This window comes from Akebia trifoliata, chromosome 13, assembly GCF_017979445.1.
Source record: "Akebia trifoliata isolate Shusen 1 chromosome 13, ASM1797944v1, whole genome shotgun sequence".
NCBI lineage: Eukaryota > Viridiplantae > Streptophyta > Magnoliopsida > Ranunculales > Lardizabalaceae > Akebia > Akebia trifoliata.
Genome location: NC_141387.1, coordinates 18,364,373 through 18,384,665, shown reverse-complemented (window position 1 = coordinate 18,384,665; position 20,293 = coordinate 18,364,373). Strand labels below are relative to the sequence as shown.

The 20,293-nt window shown below is 35.4% G+C and overlaps 1 protein-coding gene across 1 annotated transcript in view; it reads right to left on the bottom strand.

The window, feature by feature from the left end:
* The window catches only part of LOC147388044 (DNA damage-binding protein 1), an 80,722-nt gene that overhangs the window by 32,846 nt on the left and 27,583 nt on the right, over window positions 1-20,293 (bottom strand). Inside the window, exons 5-7 of the mRNA XM_086420896.1 lie at window positions 19,010-19,061; window positions 1,844-1,906; window positions 1,635-1,684 (exon numbers count right to left, since the gene is read on the bottom strand). Coding sequence (XP_086277022.1) covers window positions 1,635-1,684; window positions 1,844-1,906; window positions 19,010-19,061 — 165 coding nt within the window. The remainder of the gene's footprint in view (window positions 1-1,634; window positions 1,685-1,843; window positions 1,907-19,009; window positions 19,062-20,293) is intronic.

Here is a 20,293-nt window from a genome sequence, read left to right as displayed (position 1 = left end):
ATGTGTTGAGCTCCTTGCTTGTAAAAGGGCTACTGAAAGAAAGTAGAGGGAAAAAAATCTGCTGCCATACGACCACTATAATATTTTTAAAATCATGAGCCATGTACAAAGATTTTTACCTCTGTGTGTAGCCTTGAGATGGTAGAAGGCATGGACCTCGATATATTTTTCTTTTACTTTTTAAGTTCTAGAATTCTATAAATTTAGTAATAAAAAAGTTAATCAACTACAGAATAAAGAAAGAATTTTAGAGAGAGAGGGAGAGGTTAGTAAACCCCTTTCATGATTAACCAAGCGTAAATGTTTTAAAAATAATTTACCATTAAAAAAAAAAAAAACCAGCAAACCAAGGCAGGATTTTTAAAACAATGCCATGAAGCAAAACTCACCTATTATCATATGAAGGCCTTTATTACTTGTTTATAATGTATACCACTCTTGGTAGTATCTTCGATTGCCAGACCCAGTAAGTACATAAGCTATAATTTTATCAAATGTAATAACATAAACCATATTGATTTAAAATAATAATAATAACAACATCAATAATCAGGATGAATTGATGACTAATTTGAAAGTTTGATTTTAATCCCAAAGAAAAAAGGAAGGAAAAAAAAACATAATTCTTCTGACAGAAAGCTTCAAGTTTTAAGAGTTCTACCAGTCTTATTTTCCACCACTACAGAAATACAGTCACTCGGTTAGTTGAAGCAAACTAGATAGAAAGAAGATGATTAGAGTCATCTCATTGTGCATTTCTTATTGTATGCACAGAAGATAAATGGGAGAAGCCATTTTTTCAGTAAAACATTCCAGCCGATGTAGATGACTATGAGGTCGGGGCTTGAGCCTAACCTGCATACCTTCACTAAATGAGTCATAAGCCACTATTTAAACCCATCTAAGTTAAACCCCAAGACCAAGACCTAATGTCTCACCTCAAAGCAAATGCCACGTGTGCCCCAATGTTTGATTTGCAAGACATTGTTCACCCATCCATGATACAATATGAAAATTTGATTGAGCTATTGTAAGCAGGGAAAGAGCTATATGGTTGATGAGCCCTCTCTAAGGCAAATATAAAAGGACTGCAAACTACAATAATAATAAAAATACAATAAATTTTACAGCTCATTGCATATTACGGATGGTAGTCGCCAACTTTTCTCTATATTTTCAAGGGTCTTGATAATGAGTGACCTAAGGTTACAAGTTACGACACATTAAATACACCTCCAGAACTTATTTTACTACCTAAAATACCCTCAAAAAATTCTACCAAAAACACCCTCAAATGCTTATTTCCAATGTGTATTTAATGCACCTTAACATGTGCCCTTAGGGCACTCATTAACAAAACCCTATTTACAAATTCTTCACTATTTTGGAAAATCAAAAACTTGTCACAAATGTCGGGGTCGGCAAAATGAATCCTGTATACGGATAAAAATGGAAAATACGAATTCTTTCTACAAGTAAAACATGATAGAAAATCTATGTCAAAGATTTGTACATGCCTCACATGTTTTATTCTTGACATTCCATCAGCAAAGTATCGTGCTTATTAGAAGGGGAAAAAATTACAAACAGAAAAAAAAAAACAAAACAAAAGAAAAAAAAGAAGAAAAGAATACCTAATGTTAAATGCTTCCTTAAGCTGTCCTCTGTTATCGAAGGGTATAACCTAATTAAACAAACAGATTGTTAAAGGTCATTACCACTAATTTATGAAAATCTAAAACACAAGAAGCAAAAACATATATTCTGAATTCTTCCAGCAGCAAACCAAGAAAAACAGGATAGTGTGTTTTTAAGTTACAATAAGTTAGCCAAGAGTACACACCTTGAATAAGCCATCATAAAGATGAAGACCAATTAACCTACAATCGGGATCAATTATTCCGATCTACACATAAAATAAAAGTTAAGAATTAAAATAATGCTTGGCACAGTAAGAAATGTGCAATTTAATATGGTAATGAATAATTGAATCTCAAATTAAAAGTTGCTATTTCAGAAAAGTATCCATTTCTCGAAAGTTAACTTGGAGTGGAAGGTAGAGTCAAATCTGAAGTGCTTTAGGTTTTAGCAATTGGTCTTTTCCATTTAAACAATGTAATAGATTGTTTCGGAGGCTTTGGATAAAGAAAAAAAATTTAGATAGTTTTTTTACTATCCCCTATGCTTGGATTTTTGGAGAATACAATTACGTTAAATGTGGGTGATTCAACTTGGAGATGCCATGAAAATCATTGGTCTGATTCCAAAGTTAATCTATCATCTTCTTTTTTTAAATCTTTTTTTCATCTTTTATTTCATGTTTTGAACCAATAAAAGAATCCATCAAGAAAACATCCAATCCTCTTTTCACCAACAACACCCAATACCATTAATCTTTTCTCCAAATCTACCCTATACCCTATTACCTAATCATATTTCATACCCCCCTAAACCTAATTAATTTTATTCATATTGCAAAATTTCGTAATTACCCTTCAAAATATAGCCAATTGGTCCCATTGAAACCTTTCATAATGACCAATGAAACCTTTTGGGCCTAAAATTTCTTTCACTCTGCTACCACACAATTTGTTTTTCCCCACTCTTCCTAAATTAAAATAGATCTAGAATCAATAAAAAAACATATTACCCTACATCAATTTTAGTATCAGAGCTAAACCTGAAATAAAATGATGCCTAAAAATGCTAATGCAGAATCAAGCCCGATTCAAATTACCTTCCAGAAAGTCATTCAAGATATTGTGTAGTAATGATTATGAAGAGAACTTGGTTTCAATTGTAGATTAGTTCTAGAACAAGAAGAAGAAGAGAAAGGAGAGAAACTATAGAAAGGATAAGGAAAAGATTATCTGAGATTATCGTAAATCAACCTTTCTTTAATTATTATAAATTAACTTTTCAGAATTACAAACTAGTCCCATAATACTATAAATTAGTTCCTCTAACATAAGCAAAATATCAATAGCTAGCTATTTCTACACTCCCCCTCGAGTGGGGCATAGATATCATGCCCAACTTGCGAAGAGTTTCAACAATTTCTTCTATGGAACCTTTAATCAACACATCTACCAGTTGATTTTCAGACTTTTTTTTTTTTTGATAAATGATTTTTCAGACTTCACATAAGTAAGACACATAATTCGATACTCCACTTTCCCTCTAATAAAGTGTCCATCAATCTCAATGTGCTTTGTACAGTCATGATGAATCAAATTGAGAGCAATATTGATAGTTTCCTTATTATCGCAGTAGAGTCTCACAAGTTATGCCACTGTAACACCTAGTTCTCCTAACAAGATGTGAAGTCAAAGTATTTTTGTAAAACCCCGAGCCATAGCTCGATATTCTGCTTCAAAACTAAATAAACCGACCACAATTTGTTTCTTACTTCTCCAAGTAACTAAATTACCTCCAACAAAAATGCAATACCTCGAAGTTGATAGACGATCTTCTTTAGCTCTAGCCCAATCTGCATATGTGAATGCTTCTATTTTGAGATGGCCATGATTAGCATATAAAATTCTCTTTCCCGGAGCGGCCTTCAGATACCTGAGAACTTTTTATGCCACTTCTAGGTAAGAGATCTTAGGGCATGCATGTACTAACTAATAACATTAACCGCAAATATCATGTCTGGTCTAGTCAACTGCAAGTAAAGGAGACGTCCCACCAATCTCTAAAATGCCCAACATCTATTTTAAGTGTCATTAAACTTCTGATTCGGATCCATTGGAGTATTTGTAGGTTTGGTGCCAAGTTTCCCAATATCACGACGTAAGTCCAACACATACTTACGTTGGGAAATAAATATACCTTTCTTGGACCAAGCTACCTCAATGCCAAAAAAAGTATCTCAGATCTCCCAAGTCCTTAATTTTAAATTCAGAAGCTAAAAATTTCTTCAATATCTGTATCTCATACGGGCAATTTCCTGTAATCACAATATCATCAACATACACAATGAGGATTGTGATGAATTCCTTCTCCTTTTTCACAAATATAGTATGATCTGCATAACTCTGAGTGTAACCCACATGTTTCATTACTTAGTTGAATCTATTAAACCAGGTCCAAGGAGTGTTTCAACCCATATGGATTTTTTTAATCTACACACCCCTTTATTCGCTTTCTAGAATTTGAAAACCTAGAAGAGGATTAATGTATACTTCTTCTAGTTCTCCATTTAGGAAGTGTTCTTTACATCATTTTTTATAATTGATGTAAAGGCCATGATAAATTCACAGCAAGGGATAACAACACCCAAATGGTGTTCATCTTGGCTATAGGTGCAAACATTTCTGTATATTCAATCCCTTAGTTCATAGTATATCATTTTGCTACGATCTTGCCAGGTACCATTCCATCGTGCCATCCGCTCTGTGCTTTATAAACACCTACTTGCAGTCCACTGGTTCTTTTCTTTCTGGTAAAGTTACCATTTCCCAAGTACTATTTTTTAATAGAATATCTATTTCTTCTTGGATTGAATTCTTCCATTCAAGATTCAAGGCTTCTACAACACACTGAGAAATGGGAATAGAAACAATAGAAGACACATAAGCATGATATGTAGAGGATAGCGAAGGATATATGTGGTTAGAAATAGGGTGCACTGTGAAGGAATGTGTTCCCTTACCAAGGCAATAGGAATATCAAGATTAAAAGAATTAACTGGAGTAACAATAGAACTATTACCTGCCCTGGGAAGTCCAACTGTTTGGTGTGATCAACGAAAATCTCTTATTGGATTGTCTTATGACGACGAGAATAAACTCGTAACTCTTTTCTTTTGTCAATTCACTCTCCAAATAAAGGCACAAACAATGAAGGATTGCATGTCAGTCAGTAGAGGAGCTATAACTAGCAAAGTTAAGGAATTATGATTATGCCACTCTTTTATACTCATCATCTCCAACTAAAGAGGGGCAGTCAAACGAAAGTACGAAGTAGACTAAAAAAATGACCTCCCTAATGACATATCGTTTCCCACTGGATGGATCCAAACAATTGTATTCTTTCTTAGTCAATGAGTAACCCAAGAAGAGATATCGGATAGCCTTAACATCTAACTTGGCACAATTAGGACCAAGAATATGAATGAAATAGAGACAACCAAAAAAACAAAGAGGCAAATGAAAGGAAGAATATCCCGGAACTAACAGTTGAAGGGGAGACTGAAAATTGAGGACTCAAGATGGCATACGATCGATAAGGTGTGTAGCTAGAAGTACGGCATCACCCAAAAACTTCTTGGGAATAAACATGGACAGTCGTATCCCTTGAACAACTTCTAGAATATGACAATTCTTCCTCTCTGCTACACTATTTTATTGTGATGTGCAAACACAGGAACTTTGGTAAACAATCTCATACTCTACAAGGTAATTTTTCAAATCGACTTCAAAGTATTCCTGAACATTATCCGTTTTGAAAAATTTTGTGGACTTGTCAAGCTGAGTTTGAATCATTTGGTGGAATAATTCTATTTGTCTTTGAACTTCAGCTCTAGTGTAAACCAAGTATGTCTAATGAAGTCATCCATAAAAGAATAAAATATTGGTATCCCCCTCCAGTTGTAACAGGTGTTGATCCCCATACATTAGTGTGCACATAGTAAAAATTGAAGTTGATCTTTATTACTTGGATAAAAAGAAGTTCTACAATGCTTAGCTAACTGATAGACTTCATATTAAAGACCAAAAACAGACACTGAATTAAACAATGAAGGATACCAAACTTTTAAAGACTAAAAAGATAAATGACCGAGATGAACATGCCACAAAAATATAGATTGATAAGATTGACTAAGACAACTACTCTAATTAATTGAAGATGAATCCAGAACATAGAGACCATTCGCCATCCTACCACTACCAAGCATCATTTCCGAAACCAAATCTGGAAACATACAATGATCAGATAAGAATGTAACTTAACAATGTAATGATTTTGTGAGGCTACTCAATGAAAAAAGGTTAATGGACATGATTGGAACTTTAAGTACAGATGGTAAAGACAACGAATCATTAATTTTGATGTCACTTTTCCCAAGATGGTAGGAAGTAGGGGTGCAACTTGGATCGACTTGAGGTCAAATCGGAACTGTACCGACCTGACCAAGGTCGGTTCCACTAAATGAGAACTGGAACCAAACCAAGTTGCCATAGAACTAAATCAACCCGAACCGAACTAAGGTCGGTTGGGTTCGATTCAGTTCTATGGGTTGCCAATATCTTAAAAACCTAATTGAATCAACATATTTTGAATAAAATTAAATATGAATATGAAATCTCATATAATGAGTAATTAATTATCCATCAATAAAAAAATTATTAATTTATCCATTCAAAAAACAAGTCAACGGTTTTTCCATCAATAAAAGAAAGTCATGAATCCATCCATCCAAAAAATGTCACTAATCTAACTATAAAAAAAAAAAAGAATCAATTTATCCATAAAAAATGCGAATAATTTATTAAATAGATTAATAATATTTATTTATAATTTTATTAATATAAGGATTCGGTTCTCGATTTGGTTAAGTTCTATACAAGGCATGAACCAAGAACCGAACCAAATTGGCCGATTCTCGACTTTCTTAACCCGGAGCCAATCCGAAGTTCATTATAAACCTATCCAAAGCTCTTGGTTTGGTTCGGTTCTCAATTTGAACCGGACCAAGTTGCACCCCTAATAGAAAGGGAACCATCTGTTATTTTAACTTGTCTTTACCGAGTCATGATTATTAAGAATTAAACAAAGAAGTTGTACCAATCATGTGGTCTGAGGCTTTGGAGTCCATGATCCAAGATGGACAAGAAGAAAGGAAACTAGCAATGTGTGTAGAGGCATGTATACCTGATTGGGTAAGGAATTCACTTGTCTATCGAGTCTTAAAAAGAGGTTTCTCATATGCCCTATTTCTTCTCGAGATGTGGGTAACACAATAGAAGGATAGGAACCAGTGGAACTGGGTTGTGACTGGTCTTAGACGACAAAATGAGCATTAGGCTTGAGTTGGGGATGCTGTGAGTTTCCCTCGTTGAACTTACCTGGCCAACCCATCAGATCCCAACATATAGCCCTACTGTGTCGGGTTCTACCACAATTATCACAATGGAGATTATACTTATCATCACTCCATTTCTCCCTCCGTTTAGATCCTCCCTTATTGTTTTTTCCAGACATAAAGGAAAGGAATGTTGTGGGAGGTGGTTCAAAAAGAGGTTGCATCACAGACCTTTTGCTCTTCTCACTCTACTCAAGAGATTATACATCCTCAATAGATAGAATGGAATCACGACCCAATATCTAAACCCGAATAAATTCATAAGTTGGGAGCAACCCGACCAAAAATTGGAAGATTCAATTCTAGTTGGTCAATTGCATAACTACTGTGCATACTTATCATTCCTCCATTTAATCCCCTGATAATGGTCCCACTCTTCCCACAAGGCTAGAAGAGTGGAATTTACATCGCCATGATTTTCTCCCCATGAAGAAAATTAATCACTTCTTGGTGAAGCTAATACACACGAACCACATTTTTATTCTGAGAATATGTTCTGGTGACATTTTCCCAAACTTGATTAGTTGTATCTAGGAACAAATAGTTCCTAATAAGTTGGAGTTGCATAGAATGTAATAGCCATGACATCACCGTCAGATTATCCTACTCCCAACGATCATATATAAGATCGATCTGTTCAGGCTTCGCAAAACGACCAGTGACATACCATAATTTCTCCCAGCCACCGATATATATCCTAGCGGATTGCAACAACTCTAAGACATTGGTACCATCAAGTTTCCCCATCGTAATTTGAGCTCCGAGGTTATCTCCATAACTCATAACTGGAGAAATCGATACCGGAACACCAAGGTGTTATCTACTAACATTCAAGCCACTTGTATTAAATATATTCAGATCAAAAATAGATGTTGAAATAGTTTTCGATCAAACAACTACCCAAAAACGAATAGAAAAAAGGGGGTGGTAAACTTAAGGAAGGATTTTTGTCGCCATCACTTCAATACTCGTCCAAATCAAGTGAAATCACTTGCATGGTGTAGAGAAATTTCATAATGACCAAATCCATCAAACAAATCAGATCAACCCCCCCCCCCCCGATAGAATAGACGATTCAGATTTTCAAAAAAATTGATTTTTCTGAAAAAATAACGAAATCACCTTCAAAACTTCATCGAAAAATACCAAAAATCCCCATAAATAAGAGCGAAAAATTGTATTGTTGACATCATCAAATAAGTTCATCGTTGGGAAAAATGGGAGTTTTTCTTCGATGAATTAGAGCTTTGATACCAAGTTGTAGATTAGTTCTAAAAAAAGACGAAGAGAAAAGGGAGAAATGAGAAAAGATTAAGAAAAGATTATCTAAGATTAAGGTTAATCTCAACCCTTCTCTCATTATTTATATATTAACCATTCTGAATTACAAACTAGTGCCCATAATACTAGAAATAGTTAGACCTCCTCTAACAGAAGAAAAATATCTAACTTAGTTTTTTCTATAGTTTCCACAAGTTATGTTAAGATCTTACAAAACATTGAAGATGAGATTTTGTAGATAACATGATGGAGGTTTCGTTGCAAAGTTCTATAAAAAAAGTTTATTAATGATGTTGAGTGCACAGTGGAACTCCTAAAAGAATGCCATATCATGTTGGGATGAGCTTAGATCTCATGTGTATAGGCCACTTTTGATGCGAAGCAAACAATTCTATTTGTTACTTCAGACCAACATATCTACTTAAGGAATTGTCGTGAAAATCAAATCACACAACACAACCAGTCAAACAGAATGTTGACAACAAAAAAATTGGGTCATCAATTTCAGAAGATGGTGTGCCACAAATCGCACAATCGGATGAGACTAAGAATTTGGATGTGCTAAAAGTTTCTCCCATAGTAGTGCTTATAGTTCTAGTAGTAGCAAGGAAAAGATAATGAAGTGAACACGTCAAAGGAGCCTATAAAAAATCTCTTGAAAGTATAGTCACCAAGTTGGGGTTCGGGAATAAGTTGGCAAGGGAAACTTTTAGAAAATTTGATAAAATTGAGAAAAATAGGGAAAATTCAATATAGTATCTCAACTGTAGGATATTATTTAAAATTCATATTTTATTATGAGTTTTTTCTTTTTATAGGCAAAGGTCATTTCATTAAGCGGTCGAGAAAACTGACAAAAGAAACAATACAACGACACAAAAAGAAAAAATAAGAAGATAATCAAGTGGGATCAAGACAACAAATATGCTCCCATATTTGATTAGGAGTTATTCTCCTAGTCAACCTCCCACCTTTCTTCCCATATTTGTCCTCATAATTTATCTGGCTGGACAAATTCACCACCTTCCTAACTAGCATCGAGCCACTTTTCCCTTGTATAGGGATGATTATCATTTGGGATTAGTCGATATTGGGTTGGATGCCTGGAGGGAGCCTATGGTGTTGGAGTCTTTTCTATTCCTCTTATTCATAACTATATTGACAATGCTTCCATGACTCCTCTTTTATGGATGGCCAAAAACATCCAAATTTTACAATTTATTTTCCTTTTTTCTTTTATCGGTAGGCCTATTTTTAATGAGGTCAATAACTCGGTGCTAACGGGATTTGAACCCAAGTCTCTAGCATCATCACCCAACGACTTAACCAACTAAGCTAGCTAGCAATTTATTTTCCTTATAAAAGGATTTGATTGAGAATATGTTTCAATCCCTACTCCAAAATCACTTTTCATGTGTTAGAAGAGCAGAAGAAAGTAAATCACCTCTGATTCTTTACCAAAATAAAACATGAATGCCTTGTTAAAACTTGAAATGTATCCTTTTGTGAACTGCATTAAATTTGTATATTTTTTTATTTATTAATTATTACTTATTATTTACTAGGGAAGGGTTGCATAACATGCACATGGTACTACAGTAAAGATTCCTCAAAATTGTGGATTCTTACATATTTTGTTATTTGTCAAGAGAAATTTTAAAATTTAATATATATTTTATTTATATATTATATATTAAATTTAAAATATATTAATAAATTTAAAAGATATTTTTATAATTAAAAATATTAATTGATTAGAATTTGTGTCAACAATAATCATCCTTCTCTCCTTATAATATAGTAAAGACTTCAATTAATTCATGTTTGTTCCACCATGTGAAAAAGAAGTAAATTCAACACCAAGGTCTGCCAATTTAACCCTTTTTCACGTAAGGTTTAAAAGAGTCACATCAAATTTACCCTTTTTCAAGTAGTATTCTTTGTTTTAATTAAATCTCTAATCTATGGATTCCCGATCAAGTAAGTCAAGTGAAACCAAACCTCGTTGGTTGTTCTTAGCTTAAAACATGTTTGAGCACATCTATTTGGGGCATTTAGACACATCCCTCTGAATATTTGACATAGTCTTGTGTTTTCAAACTAAAGACATACCCTCGATCATGAAAGATTGTCAAAAAATGACCTAAATGCTTTCTACTTCAACTTCTACCTAAAAAACATTTTTTTTCAATTCTTAAGGTAATTTTCCTTTTAACATATCTAAATACATCTACAATCGATGGTCTTCAATTTCTTACATGAAACACGTTTCTTTTTTTTTTCCTTTTTTTTTTAAACCACCATTTTCAAATTCATCGAGTATCTCTTGTTCATGATGTTTGAAGAATCAAGGAGAAAAAAATACTAAAATCGATTCTAATTTATGTGTATAGTCCAATAGCATTTTCTTTAGTTCTCTTCTACACAAGGGTATCAATGACTCCTCTTTGGAAGTACTTAAATGAAAAGGAATCATATCTTGAATGAAATCCTAATAGAGAATTTGTGCATTGATTCAAGAATCAAATCAAGGATTCTAAGGATCATTTGTAAGATCGAAATGGAAAAGGCATGAGATCATGTGAATTGTAGTTCTCTTGACTCTGTATGTTGGGAAGGTGGGATTGAAACAGGTGAAAGAAATGGATCCATGTGTGTCAGATCCTCTATATCCTTTCCTCTTTATAATGGTGGTGGAAACCTTCGATAAGTTTATGTCCAAGGTGTCGAAGTTTCGTTGCTTCATGTGGGAGTCTCATTGTTAACTTATATTCTTGAGATTATGTGTCCTTCATTGTTTTAAGGTGGTTTTAGACTTGTGGTGTTGGGTATGGCGTTGACTCTAGATCCTTGGCTAGCCATCGGGGGTTATGGTGTAGGTAGCCTTCCTTCAATCTACTTGGTCTTCCCATTTTGCAGGTAACTCTCGCTTTTTGGCAATTTGTGATGCAATCAGATCTAGAAATTTAGACTACTTTGTGGGAAAACTTGAAGAAAAGTTGAGAAGTCAAGTTGGAAGAGAAAACTCTCTCATATCTATTTCATTCAACTAAAAACTGATTTACAACTACATTCGATGGCCTATTTATAGGCAAAACAGAAACATAACAGCCCAAGTGAAATAACAACAAGTAACAAAAGAAAACCAAAGAGAAACTAACAATAGTAACGAACTTCAACAACTACCAACTAACTCCAACAACTAACTTGGATGCATTATTATCTCATCCTTAAATAACTCAACCACGAGTTAGGCAACATAATAGGGTAGCAAATGTACATCAAATACATTAGATGTGTTTAAATGCGGAGCAAGCTCCACCCTGTAAACATTATCATTGATGCACTCCAATATCTTGCAAGGTTTTACTTTGGAAGCTTTAAGTTTGGTGTATAAGCCACATAGCTGCCTATCTTTGTTAAAAACCACCCAAACCAACTCGCCTACATTATACACAAACACAATTCGCCTCTTGTGAAGATCAACAGCTTCCTTATTTGTTGTTCAAACTCTCAATTTGGAATTTGATTTGGGCATAAAGATCCTTAATAAATGCTCCCATATATTCAACCCTAGCATTGGTCCTCTTGTTTGTAGGAAAAGTAACCAAATCAACAACACAAGCAGGCTTTGAACCATGAACCATTTCAAAAGGAGAAGTATTAGTAATCCGGTTCCATGAAGACTTGTAAGCAAATTTAGCCGAAGGAAGAACATTATCCCAGCCCTTGATATGTCCCCAACTAGAGAACGGAGCAAATTCCCTAGGCTTCGATTGATAACTTCCATTTGTCATCGATTTGAGGGTGAAAGGAAGTGCTGAAATTCAATTCAGTTCCCATGAACTTCCATAAAGTACGCCAAAAATGACTATGGAACTTGGCATCTCTATCGGATACAATAGAAGTAGACACAGCATGTAACTTGTAAACCTCTTTGAGGAAGAGTTCAACAATATATGAAGCACCTATAGTTTTTCAACAGGGAACAAAGTGAGTCATTTTGGAGAACTGATCCACAATCACCATGACAACGTCATTCTTTCTTTAGGTGGGAGAAGACCCAACACAAAGTCCATACTAATGCATAACCAAGGCTTGTTAGGTACTGGAAGTGGTAAGTACAATCCCGTATTAGTAACCACACCCTTGCCTTTTTAGCACACATAGCACCTTTGAACATACCATGTAAGGTCCCTTGTAATTCTCGACCACAAGTAATCCTTTTGAAGCAATGCAAGTCTTATCTCAACCAAAATGACTCAAATTGTGTAACTCAGCAAGAAGCTTCTCTCTTAGGAAAAACTTTGGCACACACAACCTTAAACCTTTGAAAAGAAAATCACCTTTGAGTAGAAAATCACTATGTTTACCTTGTTGAATTGTATGTAGAATATGAACGAAATAAGGATCATCTTGATAATGATATTTGAAAATATCAAAACCAACCATTACATTCCTCGTCTCAATAAAATAGCTCTTTGACTTAAACCATCAGCTACCTCATTAAGAAAACCCAACTTGTGCTTGAAAGAGATAGTGAATTGTGTTTAGAAATTAACTCACTTGGCATGTCGTTTGCTTAGATGAGATTGGTTACTGATGTACTTAAGAGCTTCTTGGTCGCTATAATGAATGAACTCCTCGTAAGCCAAATAGTACCCCCAATACTTGATAGCTTGTACTATGGCATAAAACTCCAAATCATAAGATGAATACTTGATCTTGGCACCATTCAACTGTAAACTAAAGAAGACAATGAAAAGTCTTCTTGACTAAAATACTTCAAATTCCAACTCCTGATGCATCACAATCTAGTTCAAAAGTCTTATCAAAGTCGGATAAAGTTAGAACGGGAATCTTGATAAGTACATTCCTCAAGAGCACAAAACTATCTGGGGCTTCTTGCGTCCACTCAAATACCTTCTTCTTAAGGCAATTTGTGAGAGGGGCTACTAAGGTGCTGAAATTTCTGATAAACCTTTTATAAAAAGTGGCAAGATCATGAAAAATTCTCACTTCTTGAATGCCAAAGGGTGTAGGCCAATTCACAATCACTTTGACCTTGTCTTCATCCACAAGTACTCCATTGGAGGACACCACATGCCCCAGGAAAATCACTCTATCAACAGCAAAACTACATTCTTTCTAATTACCATAAAAGTCATATTTCCTAAAGAAATCAAACACTTGTTGAAGATGGAATAGATGTTCCTTCAATACACGACTATAAACTAATATGTCAGCAAAGTAGACCAACACACACACCCAAAAGAGATTTCAAAATTTGAGTCACCACTCTCATGAAAATGCTAGAAGTATTGGTGAGTCCAAATGGCATGGCAAGCCATTGAAAGAGCTCATTGTCTGTCTTGAAAGCAGTTTTCCATCCATCCACCGGCCGAATTCTAATTTGATGATATCCACTTCGAAGATAAATATTGGAAAACACTCTTGCACCCACTAAGCAATCCAACATGTCATCCAACCTAGGAATTGGAAAACGGTACATGACAATTATTTTGTTTATAGCCTAAATATCCACACATTCTCCAAAAACCATTCTTCTTGGGAATTAATAGTGTTGAGACTGCACATGGGTTAAGACTAGGCCATATGTACCCTCTCTCCAAGAGCTCTTCTACATGCTTTTGAAGCTCTTCTTTCTCTTTAGGTGTCATTTTATAGCCTGCCTTGTTTGGAATGGCTGAACTGGATACTAGATCAATGCAATGTTGGATATCTTGCATATGAGGGAACTCAAGAGGCAATTCAAGAGGAAAAACATCAACATAGTGTTCTAGAAGTTATTCCACAACTATTGACTGATGAAATCAGCAAGTTTTTCTTTTGGAATTGAAGCAACAATGTAAGCAAAAGCAAGACTTTCCTTAATAAAACTTTTGGCAGCAAGTAAAGTAGGTTTACAAGGTCCAGAAGACACCTTTTCCTTCATTCAAAGTAGAATATATTGTTGATTTCCTTTGTGAAAAGTATAGGTGTTCTTCTTGCTATCGTGAATTGTTTGCTGATCATATTGCCATGGTCTTCTAAGTAAGATATGGCATGCATCCATCAGAACCACATCACACCAAACATCATCAAAATACTTCTTTCGAATGGAGATAGTAATCAAGCACCTCTTGGTAACTCTTAACTTCACCCCCCCCCCCCCCCCCCCCCCCCCCCCCAATTCTTACACTATTAGAGTTTGTAAAGATGGGAATGTTCTTCAGTTTTAAGGTTCAATTTATTGATCACCTCTTGTGACACCACATTCTCACAACTACCTCCATCAATGATCAAGTCACACTCTCTTCCGCCAATATTTCAAGTGGTAGAAAAGATATTGGTTCTAAACCAATTTTCTTCATTTTCATGTTAGGGAGTAAGAAGAGTCTTCTTCATCATGAGTGCTAGTCCCTCTTCTCATCAAGATCTCCATTAATGTCATCATTGGGAGGTTGATCATAGATGGGTAACTCTTTATTTGGTTTCGATTCCACCATTTCCTCCAATAAAAGTGTCTTATTGCGAGGACCATTTGTCTTTCTACAATCCGAAGACTTGTGCCTGGGCTCACCACAAGTGTAGCACTTGAAGTTGCCACATCGGAACTGATTTCCAGCTCCAAATCGATTTGTATGAAATTGATTAGGTGCATTAGGAATAGACTTTGCTTGCAGTCCAACCCCTGCAACATCACTCTTACTCATACCCGAGGAATTGCCCGCCTTGGTATCAACTGAAATGATTGTCCAACCCTAGAGTTACCTTGGGACTGTTGTTTCTATCATGATATACTACTTCATTGTCTTTCCACCAACAAAGCTCGATTATATGCCTCTGAAACAGTTCATAATTTTTGTAGACTAAGGATATCTTGAATAAAAGGCTTCAATCCACTAAGATACCATGTAACCATTTGTTCGTCGATTTCATTCAAATCAACCCTTGTTACGAATTGATAGAACTCCTCGGTGTATTCAGCCACTCCCATGTTGTCTAAGTTTGTGCAAAGCTTTACACATGATTTGCATGTAATTGAAAAGAATAAACTACTCCTTGAGCTTCTTCTTCACCTTGCACCAATCCTTGATCTTCCCTTTACCTCTTCGAACTCGATTCACTTACAATTGTTCCCACCATGCGAAACTCTTCCCTTGAACTTAATGGCAACTAATTTCACCTTCGACTTGAAACCCACATAATACTCGAAAATTCATTCAAGAGTATTAAAACAATCAACAAATTATTCCAGATTGAGGCTACCTTGAAATCCAGTACATCTACCATGATATTAGTCTCCAATCGAAAATTACTATTATGATTCATACCAAAAGGATTTTCAAAGTCGGAGGACATCAAGTTAGAAGTATCATCGTCTCTGGACATAGAACAAAGAGTTTGAGGCCTTCAAAGTTGCTCCATTGGAGGTTGAAGGCACTAAACCATTTCACTTAAAGCCTCAGCTTGTCTTCGAAGGTGTTCTGTCTCATCTTGCGGATTAGGATGTTGTACTACCACATTTCCTTTGGGATTAATAGCAAGATTGGCGTGTCCCTGACCACGTTGATTTTGTCCTTGTGGTTGTCGATTCATTTCAAATCACCAAACTTTAATAAATTAGTAATTTCAACAGACCTGAAATTGGAAACATATCTGGAAATTCGCAAGCTTCAATAGATTTGAAATTGAAAACAGATATGAAAAGCTGCAATCTTCAACAGATCTGAAATTTGAAACAGATCTGAAGATCTGCAATCTTCAACAGATCTAGAGTTAGAAACAGATCTGAAATCACAATTGATCTGAAAACATGCAAATATTCACCAAATCTGGAATTGGAAACTGATATGAAAAATCTGCAACTTCAATAGACCTGAAATTTGATTTAACTTTTCTACAAATTAGATTGAATTCCTTTTCTCTGATACCAAATGGTGCAATCGGATCTGGAAATTTAGATTAATTTGTGTGAAAACTTCAAAAGAAGTTAAGAAGTCAAGTTGGAAGAGAAAAACTCTCTCGAATCTATTTCATTCGACTAAAAATTGATTTACAACTACATTTGATGTATTTATAGGCAAAAGCAGAAACATAATAGCCCAAGTGAAATGACTACATTACCCTTACATGAACACTTAAACTAACCAAAGAAAACTAAAGAGAAACTAACACTACTAGCTAACTTCAACAACTAACTAACTAACTCGGCCTACATCAATTTGGTACTCAATATTGAAAGATTTGATGGATACTCAATAGCTAGGAAAGATTCCTCTCTAAAAGGAGGTGGAAGTTAACAATGATAAAGAGCATCACATTTAGATTGCCAATCCACTATACATTGATGTTTCCATTCTTTGTCGCATCAATAAAAAAAAAAATGGAATGATATATGAAGACTTTCTCATCGAGAGGTTTCGAAGAAGAGAAAAATATATTTTTGTGGTGCAAGTTTGTTCTCTTAAGAAGAGGGAGGTTTGAGGGTTACAAATCTAAATAAATTCGTTCACAAACCAATAATGAAGTTGGGTTGTTTAAGAATCTCAGTGTTTCACAAGGAATGTTTAGTGGGAGATGCAATTTCAATGGGTAAATCTGTTTCAAAGTTGACAGGATAATAAATTTCTTTTAGAGAGGATGTGTGTTTTGTTGATTCCTCCTTCTATGTTCCTTTCCATACATGTTCCCCATCTCCTACAAGAGGGACTTCCTTGCAGAAGATCAAGTTGAGGATTGACGGAGCGTATCTATGTAAGATTTGGGTGTTAGAAGATATTTTACAATTGGGGGAGGAAATTCATCTTTCGTCTTCTAACTAAAATTAGCAAGGTCGCAATACCTCCCTCAAAGGTGGGTAAACAATTGGGAATTGGAAGGGGTCGCAGGTTTACTGGGTTGTCTACAAGAGGTGGATCTAAGAGAGAATGTGAAGGACATTTGGATTTGGAGGGGTACTAGTTTGGGGTTATTCACGGTACAATCCTTTTATGATCCCTTGTTGCAACCATCGCCGGCTCGATTCTCGGTGAAAGCAATTTTGGGTCACAAAGTTCCAAGACAAGATAGCTTTCTTTATCTGGTATGCGTCTTTGAAAAGAATCTTAACTATGGACTAGATTTTGCGAAGAGGTTTCAACTGGCCGAATATGTGTCTGTTGTGTTTGCAAGGTATGTGCAGGGGTCCTTCCTTGGGTTATTCAGAGCAGTGGGTTGCCTTCCAAGGTCCGTGGAATTGCTTTTTGAAGCGTGGGATGAGTGGGTTCCTCTGTTTGAGATGCTAAGAAAGTGCAATGGAGGTTAACGCCCTTCGCAATCTACTAAGGCATTTGGAAGGAACGTAATCAATATTGGTTTGAAGGGAAAGAAGAGAATGTAAACTCGGTTTTCCTCTCGATTTTGGCTTCTCTTCTTCGGGTGTAAGGTGTACAATGAGTTTAGGGGGGTTTTCTTCGATGATTCGTCGGTAGATTGGAGTGGTTTTGTGGCATTACTTTGTAGTTGTTTGTTTTATTTGTGTTTTCTATTTTGTAATTCCCACAATTGGTCACCTCTACCACTTAAGCAATAAAGTTGCTTTGCTTATCAAAAAAAAATGTGGGTAAGAAAGTTTGGCGTCTAGGGAAGAAGGGATGCTTCTCAATTAGGTTTTTCTAGTCAATTATCCATTCAGTTCCATCGCAGCAACTCCCAGTCACTTATGCTTAAAATCCCACACTAAATCTAAGATGGGGTTCCTTGCTTGGATCGCCTGTTTAAAACGAAATCTTTACAATAGACACCATGATTTTTCAAAAGATCATCATTGATTTTTGAGCCACCATGTACAACAAAAAGAGGTAACGATGACTCATTTTCTTCTTCATTTCCCGATAGCCAAGGGGGTGTGGTGCTCCTTATTCAAGCACTTAGAAGATGCTTTTCTTTTTCTTCCCATGCTTGGGTTATTTATTCCTCACTCCCTTTTGTAGTTCATTGGGGAAGATGGAAAGGAAGGAACAACCATCTTTTTGGAGGGAAGAAGAAGATGGTCCAGTTATTGACCCTTAAGTTTAGAGCTTTTCTCTTTCAATGGTCCTCCATAGGGACTGTAAAGGCTTGTTTATTGATTAGTTTGTTTCAAGCTTGGAGTCAATCCCAACTGGTTTTGTGTACCTTCTGAGGGATGTCTTGCTGCCTAGTTTGTACTTCTTGGGATTTGTTACTCTTCTCTAATAAACTATTTACTTGTCAAATTACTATAAATCATGATGCCTATGTCTCTTGCATAAAAAAGCACACTTTAGACATTAGTGGTAAAAAGAGTTAAAAGGCATAGTGCTGAAGCCTGGTGGAAATACCACAAACCTGGGATCAAACTCCACCTTCAACTGCTTACACCTATCCAAAATAAAAAATAGTTGGTCTTTGTACTGAACACCTGGACACTTCGCCTCTATGCCATCTATCTAGGTAAGAGAGAATACTTTTCAAAGTTCTGACTCGTAGATATGCATAAGACACAAGAACCTAAACTTCTTCAGCATAGCTGTAAAGTTGGGGAGAATCCTAATAATAATTTGATTTTCACCTCAGTGAGAAATACCTAAAATTACAATTGCAAACCTTGACAAAAAATGGATTGTTGCATACCTGTCCATTGTCTGTTGGGCGACCAATGCGATCTGAGACATCTCCCATTGCCCTACAATACAACAAGACACAATTATATATGCAGGAATGCATCAAAAACTTTCTTCCAAAGACTCAACTTTGAGAACCGAAGAAAGTAGATAACAAAGATGATATTTCAGATTAATGTGACATTAATTGATGGGCAGCCATAACCACGGATTTCTGAATGAATGCTATTTGTTTTATGGCATAAGCTGGTAGTCATAAACTCATAGTATTCAACAAGATTATAGTTTCGAAATAAAAATCAAGGCAAACAACAAATGCAATCAGGGGCGGTGCCAGGATTTTCTTCAAGGGGGGGTGGGCAAACTATAGTTAAGATTGAAGACCTTGAAGATGAATGATTTTCGAAGACAATTCAAGTGCCTTTTTTTTGTACAGGTTCACAAAAAGAGCATTTAGATCATTTCTCATTAGTCTATAAGAAAAGACCCAACTCAAGGGTCAGTGGCATCGATTTAAGAATGAATCGTTTTGGGAGTGACCTAAAGCATCGTATCTCCTTGACTGGTATCTCGATGAAAAGCATCTATGATTCCTACACACTTTCACATCAGGATGTGTGATATGAGGAACAATCTTGAAACTTTGAGCTCTCTTCTCAAAACAAATCGTATATAGTCTCATGGGTAAAAATTGTTATCCTAAAAGTCAATCTTAAAATTAATCTACTTCAACCTTTAAATCTAAAGAACAAGATAAGATTTTTGTAGTTGAAGATGATGAGATTTTTTTATAGAAAATTTTAGGATTATCTACAAGGGATTAAGGCAATGTTGAAACAATGGACTGAAGATGAGGTTAAATAGATTAAAATTAATTTGGTTAAGTCGAAGAACTTGAAAGTGGCTGATTTTAAAACAGAAAAATTATTGACTTTTGGTCATAGGTTGAAAATGAAGGCATTTAGGTTGTCTTTTTAGCCTATGAAAGAAGATCAAGATCAAAGGGGGTATGTCATCAATTTGAAAACACAAAGGATATCTCAAATATTCACTAATTTGATAGAGGGGATATTTCAATCATCTAAAAAATTGAGGTGATTGGAACAAGGGGCATGTCATCGATTTGAAATATATATATATATATATATATATGGGTCCCGTTCAGCACCAAACATTTTGGCCAATATTTTAGCCAAACATTTTTGTCCTACATGGGTTAGAAGTTTTGGAATGGGATGATTTTTGGTGAGGATGATCTCTACGGTGAGGAGATCATCCTCACCAAAAATCAGTG